We start from the raw sequence: 10,375 nt of genomic DNA on the forward strand, positions 1-10,375 counted from the left end.
GTAAACATTATGAGGCTATACGCTCTGCTGCAGTTCTAATGGCGCTTCTGTTTTGTAGGATAACAAAGTGAGTGGAGTGACATGCTGCTCTCGCCTGTTGGGCTGCTCTTATCTGTCTCCCTGGGTGCTTCCAAAGCCCTGGGTGCACACTGAGCCGCTTTGTTCCCAGGATGAGTTCTTGATCCTGGGGAATCGAGCCCTGTTTGAGCGAGTTTCCTACCAGGAGGCTGTTTGCACCGTGCAGGCTGTCCGGGATCCCCGTGCTGCTGCTAAGAAGTTGTGTTCACTTGCCCAAAGTTACGGTTGCAAGGACAACATCGGCGCTGTCGTGGTGTCCCTGCACATTGGTGAGGACAGCTGCACATGTGAGCCGCCGGTCACCACCACCGAGCCACGGGGCCCTGCTCCTGCTCCTGTTCCTGCGCCTGTGATCCCGGGCCCTAGCGACCCAGCCACCAACCTCTCCTCCAGCAGTGGCATTGTCACTGAGTTCAGCAGTGAGACATCAGCTTCAGAGATCGGCAGCGAAGCGGGGTCCACCGCTTCAGATGAACACCCGTCCTCTGGCACTGTGACCCGCCCAGAGAGACGCTGTAGCCTACACCCCGCTACCACACTGTGCGGCATCATGGTGCCAGGCTCAGGTGGGACCGGACCCCACCCAGGTCTATTCCAGCAGCAGCCGTCCAGCACCACATTCTCAAGTAACCAGTCGGACAATGGCTTGGACAGTGATGATGAAGCTCCACTCGAGGGTGTCATCTCCAATGGCAGCAAATTAGAAGTGGAAGTAGACATTCACTGTTGTGCTTTTCAGCTGCGGTCGGGGCCCCATGAGAGCTCCAAAGACTTGGACTTTGAAAAACGAGGCTTTGACCATCCCGGTGGTAAAATGCGCAGACAGAACAGCGTGGTGGTTTCTGCTACAAACGGCTGCTTGCTTGCTGTATGTGGGAGAGAGATTGCTGACCTTAAGAAATCTCCCTCCACATCCAGCCTGTTTGGGAAGAAGTTGTCCAATGGTTCTGTGGTAGCCCCTGAAGACAGTCACAACCTAATTGAGGTTGCCCTAGAGGCTCCCAAGAAAAAGTCTGGCTATTTCACAGCTCCAGCACAGCAGGACCCAGAGGACCAGCTGATTGTGCCTCCTAGTCTGGAGCAGGAAGTCAGGGAGCAGCTACGAGGCCAGAGCCCTCTAGTCTCAGGCCCCTCTGCACCAACCACACCCTCCTCCTTAAAAGATCCGGTGTGGGATCATCCACACCCCCCAGCATTTCCACCCAGCCTGGTTCCAGGTCCAGGCCCGACTCCTATCCTACAACAGGAGGTTTATGATACCGCCCTCTAAGGGGGAGGATTTCTGTGATTGTGCCATTCTGGGACAGAAGAGTTTTCTCATACACGAGGGAAAGTCCAGTGAAAGTTGCCATTCAGATACTTTGTGAGAACGAGACAAACCTGTGGCATCTTAATGGTCACTAAATAATGCCTTTTAACGTGAGGTCAAAAAAAGTGTACGGTCTGAGTATCTGAGAGAACAAAGGCAAAAAAAAAAAAGATTTCAGTTTGTAACAGAACATTGTGAAACAGAAAGCTGGCTGTATTAGACAAAGAACAAGCCTGACCTGAAATTGGATACCTCGAGTGTTTGAACTCGTCAGTAGCATTTCCCTTTACTTGGAAAGCAAAGCAATCTGGAGGGTGTGCAAGAGATCATGTCAGATCTTTTCTCCAGGAGCTCCGTTGTCTCTCAGATCCTGGAGGGAAGTACTATGACGGAAACATGAAAAAGTGCCTACTACAGAAGACACAGCCTAGAGCTCCCTACATCCTGGCTGTGTTTCAGAGACGTGAGTTTGATAGTTGAATTTGCAGGATGGATAGTGTCTCTAAGAGACCGGGACTGGCACAGCTTCGGCTCTCCTCCTCCTCCTCCACCTGTGGCTTACGAAGGAAATCAGAGAGTCTAAATGCTTATAATACACACAGATCTGAAAACAACACAACTGCATTTTCATTGTGTCTGTTTTTTATCGTTAGCATTTCCACACCATATATAAAGAATTGTCTATCACTCCTACATAGTAAAGTACAAACTCACATCTAGCGGGTGGCCGATGTGATGTGCTTACACTGCTGACATTAAGACTGAATATTTTTTCTATGTAGAGCAATGCAATATCAAAGTCATTTAGTTCTAAAGCAAGAGGCAATTAGTAGAGGTTAACAACTGTTACTGCAGTATATTCTGTGACAGTGCATTATAGAATGAGCTCCTTAAAACATTCATAGGAAGATAAAAGATTCATTTGAATTTAGTCAGTTTTGTGGTCACTGGATAGTGGACTGGACAAATGAGCTAAGACACAAAACTGAAGTATTACATATTGTAAGGCCAAGAGATATAAAATCAGGATTTGTACTGCATGTGTGAAAATATCCCCTCTGGTACTTACATTTTAGTATATCTGAATTTTGGAGGCTGCTTCTGCTTCTGCTTTTTAAAATTTGACACCATCAGTCCATCCTGTCCCTTGAGGCAGATTTCATTATTGATGTTTTTACTTTGCAAAATGTTTTAAATCTTACCTCTATAATGCACTACACATACATCCAGGTGAGGTTTGGCGTGTGGTGTTTAGACCCTTAAGAGAACTGAAACCCTATTCTCTTGCATTTTTTTCAGTCATCTATTATACACCATAGATATGTGTGCAACTGACAAAAACAAAATGCAGGAAGGACTGCCTTATCACTGTGTTATCTGAAAAACTACATTAAAAGCATTGGCATATCATTTAATTAGCTTTCTCGGTAGAATAAATTGACTTGGTGAAGGAACAAGTTACAGCACCTGTATGTTTTACTAAAAACATAAAAACATTGAGATTTGCTGCCTGTGTATTGATGACATATCACAAAAGGAAGAGCTTGATGTAGCTTTTTACTTGGGCACATTTATGTCCACACGCCTTTGTAATCATATGGCTACTTTAGTTGCGGCTACACACAGTTAATGTACAAATATTATGAGTGTCGCAGCAGTAAAAGGTGCCCAAATAAGAATGCACTATTTCAGTCCCTTCCATTAAGAATAAGTACAACCACTGGACACTTTGTTAGGTACACCTATTCAGCTGTTCATTAACAAAAATATCTAACTAGCCAATCACATGGCAGCAACTCAAAGCATTTAGATGTGTCGACCTCATCAAGACGACCTGCTTAAGTTTAAAGCGAGCATCAGAATCGGGGAAGAAAGGTCATTTCAGTGACTTTAAATGCAGTGTTGCTGTTGGTGCCAGACGGGATGGTACGAATATTCCAGAAACTGCTGATTTGAGATTTTCCCAGACAGCCACCTTTAAAGTTTATAGAGAATGGTCTGAAAAAGAGAAAATATCCAGTGAGTGGCAGTTCTCTGTGGAAAAATTCCTTGTTGATGTCAGAGGTTAGGCGAGAATGGGCAGACTTCTTTGAGCTTATAGGTAAACAGCAGTACCCCAAATAACCACAGATTACAACCAACATATGAAGAAGAGCACCTCTGACTGCATGACACATTGAACCTTTAAGAAGATCCACCTTGGGTGACATTACTGTGAGCTAAGAACAAGTTGTGTTAGCTCCCCAAACATGCACAACAAAAGAAGGGAAAACGTTGCCTTGTTTGATGAGTCTTGATTTCTGTGGCAACATTCAAGTGGGAGTGTCAGAATTTGATGTAAATGGCATGAAAGGATGGGTTCATCCTACCTCGCATAAACAGTTAAGTCTACTGCTGGTGGTGTAAGGGTGTGGGAGGTATTATTTCTTCATAGTTAATACCCATGGAGATTTGTTTAAACACCACAGTCTACCTGAGTCTTGTTGCTGACCATGTCCAACCCTTTATGAGTACATTGTACGAATCTTCTGATGGCTGCTTTCAGAAAGATAACGTCAATTCCTTCAAACTGGTTTCTTGAACATGTCAATGAGTTACTTTACTCAAATGGCCTCCACAGTCACCAGATCTCAATCTAATGGAGCAGCTTTGGGATGTGGTGAACAGGAGGTTCACATCATGTGCACTTGACAAATCTGCAGCTACTGTATGATGCTATCATGCTAACGTGGAGCAAGATCTCTGAGGAATGTTTCAAGCACCTTGCTGAGTCTATGCTATGAAGAATTAAGGCAGTTCTGAATGCAAAAGGGGGTCTAACTCAATGCTTCAGCAGTGCACATCATTCATGTTTTTTAAATATATAGTCAACTCTATTGTCATATATATGACAGAAAAAATACATTATTGTTTAAACTGTCAGTTATATGTTCTGCAGCCTTGGAAACCTCACATTGTCCAGTCCTGAACCTCCCCGCATTGTGCCAAAAGAGGAAGCAACTCTGCAGAGCTGCTGTGGCTAAGAGAAGGCCAAAGTTGGGTAATTGCTCTTGTCAGTGATTACTACAATAGATTTTTATTTTTTCTGGTTGCCACTACATGTTGGAAGGAACTACACAGCCGTTGTACATTCAGACCTTTCAGTGTTCTCTTTTAGCCTTAATGTAACACTACTCAGTATTTTGAAGCGAGGAGCTTTTTGTTTCTTTCCGTTGATGTTCTGTCTGTGAATGAGGTCTTTGGCTCCATGTGAACGAGTGAGAAGTCAGTGATGATGCCTTAAATGCTGTGTGGGTATGAATTCCTCCTTGTTTTATCTCCTGAAAAGAATATACACTGTCAAAAGCACCTTGTACATAGAATATAATAGTAATATCCAGAGTTATGTATATTTAATTTTATTATATAATTTTTTTTTAGCATAGTGTTCTGAGGTTATTGTGGCTTCCCTCAGCCAAGTGCATCATCTTTTGTCTATGACGACACTGACAATAAAGTTAATTTACAATATTTTTAAGTCTTATTAACATCACAAAGATATTTTTTTCATTCAAAGTATTTTTGTTTGTCACCACTTAGAGTTTTGTTACTATCTTAACTTATATTTAAATATTTTAAATTAACACCACAAAACTACATAAACTAACACTATCTTCCTGCATTGCTTTTACTCTGTGTAAATATAAGTTAATGAAAATCAGGACATACAGTTATTATCCACATGTAGGAGTCTGAGATCATATTTAGATGCATCGGTACTGTCCGTATTCTGCTTTTTCAGAATTCAAGAACTAATTTTAACTCCCAAATGCTTTTTTAAAAAATATCTAAAATTACAAATAGCAAATCCAGTTTTGTGATAAAGATAATCATTTTATTCCTGTCACTTTATTGATCAGTCCTTGCTGGGTCTGACATGCCAAACACATTGGACTCTGTGGTTCTGTCTGTGCCTAGACCTCCACAATTGGAGCCCACACATAGTGCCACACATCTGGATTACTGGCAGTGGAACACTGACGGGCACTGCAGGTGTAAATGCCACGTGGAGAGCTAAGCTAGCCTATGATTGTGAATGTTACTGATACATATCTGAAATGTTAATGAAGTCTGGAGAGGAGAAACTGAACTTTCTATAAGGTTTCATATCCCACAGTGGTAAAATCCCTTGTAAAATATGCAAAGTGTACATATATACCTGTATATCAGAGCGTCAATTTCCCATCACCTTTAACTATACGACTCATGTTTCAATATGTCTGATAATGAATATTGGCTGGTGTGTGTGTATAATGTTTGTGGAGGTTGTGTTTGTAATTTGCATTGTGTTGCTTTTTTTTTATGTCCCTTTGGCACTTTGGCAGTGTGGTTTTATGAGTTTGCCCCCAGCTGCCATGTCAGGCTGGGACTGTACTGCATTGCTATATTTAGTGCTCTTTAAACTAACTGGCTCCTTTTGCTTTATAACATTTGTACCGTTGTTGTACATTCATGCGTTCAGTCTGTCTTTTGGTTGATACCATGTATTCACCCTCTGTCCGGTATAATATACTCACAAAATAGAAGTACATTTGGATAATGATCCATCGGTAATCAGTGTGCATGTACATAAGCAGATTGTATGCACAGAGGGAAGATGGAGGGGTACATTGCATTGGCTTAAAATATTCCCTTTAATTCTTTAGTGGAAGGGGCTCGCGAGCTCAATACTCATGCAGTTAAATGCATTTGTACACAAAGTAGAGGGTAAGTGGATTTGTTAGGCTGCAATTTCAGTGTTTTTATTTTAACCTTCTTCTTTTGTTAACTATTCGGTATAATTTCTCTTTGCACATCATAACAAGCTCCCTGTGCATCTGTGTTGCAAAATGTCTGTGTTTGTGTGTAGATAAAAGCTTTAGCGCACACGTGCTGTAAGTGTATGCATGTCTGTGTGAAACAATGGATCGACTGTAATTCTGTGTGAATATGGTGAATGAAACCGATCAGAGATGCTCCATTTGTTTAAAATGTGACCAAAGTAGCCATTGTTTAATCTCACTATTCCTTTATGCATATTGTTTTCAAGAAATGCTTGAATATTTCTTTTCCTGAATGCCAAGAAAGTGATGTTTATTTTTGTACTTTTTTTTTCATGCAAATTAATATTTCCCTTTTTTGCTACAGAATTTAAAGTCATTGGGCTTATAAAGAAATCTGTCACCCATTATGGTACTATTGATGGTACTATAACTGTATTTATTGTTGAAAGCATGCTCTAAATATAAGGCTACAGGGAAAAAAACATAGAATACATACAAAATGTGATTTATTTGTACAAAAGGGAGCATATCCGATATTTTTAGGTTTTTATTCGAGCATGCAGATTACTGCTACAAATTTAGTTTTTTTTAAGAATCATTAAGAAGATTAATTATTTAGGAAAAGAACTAACAATGGGCACTTTTGTGGTTTGTCAGAAAGAATTGTATATTCTTGAACACTGAGAGTGGAAGGTGGTTATTTTATTTTAAATGCTGCTATCATTAGTTTTCAGCAGACAGGCTGGTTTTTGTTTTGTTTTTAACTTTAAGCCAAGTAGCAATAAAACTTTTTACTGTGAATTTTTTTGTTTTTGTCCAGTGTCAACTTTACTTATCATTATTAACGGTTATATCAACCCATCCATCCATCGTCTTCCACGTATCCAGTTCAGGGTGTTTATTTCAACCCAATAAAAAACAAAATCACTTTAAAATTTCTTACATTCTTAGAATTATTAGCATCCTTGCATTTTTTATATGTAATCTCACCCCTTAATCCATGCCCAAAAGGGCAGGTTATGCGGTTATCGCTGATGTGTTGTCCTGTTCAATACTCAGATCAAGAAAATAAATGAGAAGAAACAGTGACCGCTGCTGTGGAATTATATGTAATGTTTTAACTTTGTAAATTCCTAATCACAGTAGATCCCATCTGTTGGTGAAGCTCAGAGTTATGAGTTATCCTAAGCTCAGGTAAAGTGGTTGACAAATTCTGAGAATAAATTTTAATTAAAAATAAGTATATCTCTTGTGAGTGCTATAAGAAGAACAGAGTGTGTGTCTTTCTCAGACTTATGTGTGTGTGTGTGTGTTTTAAATCAACACATTAAGTTAAAAGAAAAGGGAAAAAAAAAACCCCAAAGCCATCAGAAAAGCTTTAAAACTATAACAAGAAACCATGTGACACTCAACTCCATTTCCTTTTAAAATGTCAAAGACATTTGTTTTCAGGAAGTCAGTTCAGCCTGTTTCAGCCATCTCTTTCACAGATAAATGCAATGACAGATGACCATGTAATATTATACTATTTTGGTAGTTTATTATAACTACAACATCATAGAAAATATGAAAGATGTGGTAAACAGGTATAAAGAATAAAAAAGATTAGGTGTGTATAAAACACTATCAAGGCATAAAAATGTATAAAACAGCTTATATACAAGTAACACCTAATGAGAGTGACAAGAAAAAAAAGTCCTGTCAAAGTGATTTTTTTTTCTCACTCCTACTTTTGTTCACTTGTGAATAAAAAAAAGGAAAGGCAGCTTAAAAATTATCATCCTGGTTTGTTCTTTGCTTTTTCAGCTCCCGCACTGACCTGAAAGCTCTGATAGCTAACACTGCACCAAAGATGAAAACAACCACCCCCAAGACCCCAAACAGTCCCTCTGCAATGTCTGCACCATTATACTTGCAATCAAATCCTTGGTGCCCTTTGCTCTTGTACATCTGCTCCCTCTCCTTACAGATGGGGTTGTCATAGGTTTCCTTCAGCTTGATAAAATAGATGGCAATTCCTGGGATGTACCCCAGACCGATCAGGAAACTCAGCACAGCCTCAACCAGCAGCACAGGAGGACACCGGAAAGGGACTCTGAAAATCCCCAGGCCCAGCATGGCAAAAGCGTAGATCATTAAAATTCCACCAGCCGCCATGGTGAAGATGTACGGAGGCCGCTTAAGCTCATGGAAGAGCCGGTCTAGCTCCTGCACTCTCTTTGCATCGGCTCCAGTGAAGGCACTGGCACCACCGTAGTAATAAGCGTATAATCCACCGAGGCTGGCCAGGTCACGGTAACCCCCATTGTTGCTGTAAGGCACCCCGGCACAGATTATGATAAGCAGGTTCACAAACACCTCTGCAAGCTGGCAGATACCTGGAGACAAAGATTTATGGCTTTTTAAGAAAAAGATATTTTCAAATTGGGGATTTTGACTTTTGCCTTAAAATAATTGTTTAAAGAAACTTATTTTCACATTACATTAAACAACAGAATAAATAAATAAATACTAACTGTTCCAATGCAGCATTTAAAAATAATTTACTATTGTGCTATATTTTCAAATTTTTGCACTATCCTCTCGTTATCATATAATTTACATCCCTGAATGCATTTTAGGGATATTTCAAAAAAATTGTAGCTTGCATGTAATGTTTCACAGAAGAAATTAAAACCAAATATACTTGCCTCTGCTGGTTAATATGTATCTGAAATTGTAAAGCGCTGGCTTCGGTTGTGGTTCGTAATACTCCATCTCAGAGAGATCCCCTGAAGTCTCTCTGGGCCTGTAAGGAAAGTAAAATGTTTTTAAATAATTTATTTTGCTACAGGTTTATGTAATTTTAGGTCAAAACATTGCAGAGTTAAATATGATCTTCGGGCTTTATGAAGGTTTAGTGAATGCAGACCATGTTTAGAACTACATTTACCGTCTTGAGGTTCCTTCATGTCTGTGAGAGGCAGTTGTCATATCCCTCTGTCTGTTTTCTCCGGCCCTCCTGTCACCTGCAGTGCCCCTCTCCTCGGCGTCATACCCAGAGTAGTCTCGATTGTGCGTGTAGCGCTTATCCCCGCTTTTGCCATCACCACTCTGATCGCGTCTTCCCCTCTCTGGCATCTTCCTGTGCCAACATAATACAATTATAGACCTGTATCTTGTTTATTTTACAGCCTGTCATAAACAAAGTGGGTAGTTGGCTTTTATCCACGACGCACTGCAAGCAATAAAGCAGCATGGGGGATAACTTAAAAAAATGTCTCGATGAGGTAGAAGTTTCTTCATTAATGAAGCAGCTTATCAAAAGCTGGTGATAACTTGAGGCACTGTAAACGTCTGTGAATTATGATTTTTATCCGTTTCATGATATCTTATCTCAACATGAGAAAACAGAGCGTTCTTCCAAGTTGCTCATTCGCAACGTCCTCCCTGTTGCAAATTCACGTTAGCTTAATTAGTTGCGCGTTTGTGAATGATACAAATATATAATGCCTGTGTTTCATACCTTCAGATACTGTTCTTTGTACGGTCTTGTTTTCTGTTATGGCCAGAAGATCATTCACCTGTCACGGCTTCCTGTTTGAGATTACCTTCTTCCCTCACCTGTATTGTGCCACGCCCACTAGTTTGGGTATTGTCCTGCACTGTCGAAGGCATTACTCATTTAAAAGGCACATGGGGTTGATTGCATGTAGTTGCTGCTGTTTATTTCACTGTTTTGACTGTATTTATGCAGCTTAAATCACCAAGGTTCATAAAAAACAACAAAAATGTGCTTAAAATAAAACGTTTATTTTTATTTAACTTTCAAAAAGAAAAAGAAAAAAAAATTGCGATTCACGTCCAACCTGAAGTGAGAACACACACCGCGCATGCGCTCATACTTGTAAGTTCATAACATTATTTTTAGCATTTCCGCCGAGGCATTCACAGATTTCAGAATAAATGCCTCGAGTTCTTAACTTGCTCTGCAATCTGTAATTATAGGTAACATATTCTTCCGTGCATTTCTTTAAGACATGACCACGAGACAATTGGAGAATTTTCATGTAATTAAAAGCTGAATATTTAGTGCTGTTAAATGGAATTTAGGTTTATTTATTTAGCACCAATTCAATATGATAGTTGTTTCAAAGCAGTTTGTACTGTAACGTAAAGACCTTACAGTATTCTAGAAATAAACCCC

At 40.0% G+C, this 10,375-nt stretch overlaps 2 protein-coding genes across 3 annotated transcripts in view; one reads left to right on the plus strand and one right to left on the minus strand.

The window, feature by feature from the left end:
- phlpp2 (PH domain and leucine rich repeat protein phosphatase 2) overlaps window positions 1-6,990 on the plus strand; it is a 40,965-nt gene extending 33,975 nt beyond the window's left edge. The window contains exon 19 of the mRNA XM_004543104.3: window positions 59-6,990. Within this exon, the coding sequence (XP_004543161.2) occupies window positions 59-1,348 (1,290 nt within the window). The 3' untranslated portion in view covers window positions 1,349-6,990. The remainder of the gene's footprint in view (window positions 1-58) is intronic.
- Window positions 6,991-7,704: 714 nt separating this feature from the next.
- marveld3 (MARVEL domain containing 3) lies at window positions 7,705-9,818 on the minus strand. Of its 2 annotated transcripts, none has more exons than XM_004543106.2 (4): window positions 9,695-9,818; window positions 9,122-9,313; window positions 8,880-8,977; window positions 7,705-8,567 (listed from the first exon to the last, which is right to left on the minus strand). In XM_004543106.2, the coding sequence occupies exons 2-4, from the start codon at window positions 9,307-9,309 to the stop codon at window positions 7,957-7,959; spliced, it is 897 nt and encodes a 298-aa protein (XP_004543163.1). In that variant the 5' UTR covers window positions 9,310-9,313; window positions 9,695-9,818; the 3' UTR covers window positions 7,705-7,956. The 2 variants fall into 2 exon arrangements, with proteins under 2 accessions (XP_004543163.1, XP_004543164.1); XM_004543107.2 differs by having other exon boundaries at window positions 9,122-9,309; window positions 9,695-9,812.
- Window positions 9,819-10,375: the final 557 nt, after the last annotated feature.

This window comes from Maylandia zebra, linkage group LG1 (genome assembly GCF_041146795.1).
Source record: "Maylandia zebra isolate NMK-2024a linkage group LG1, Mzebra_GT3a, whole genome shotgun sequence".
Taxonomy (NCBI): domain Eukaryota; kingdom Metazoa; phylum Chordata; class Actinopteri; order Cichliformes; family Cichlidae; genus Maylandia; species Maylandia zebra.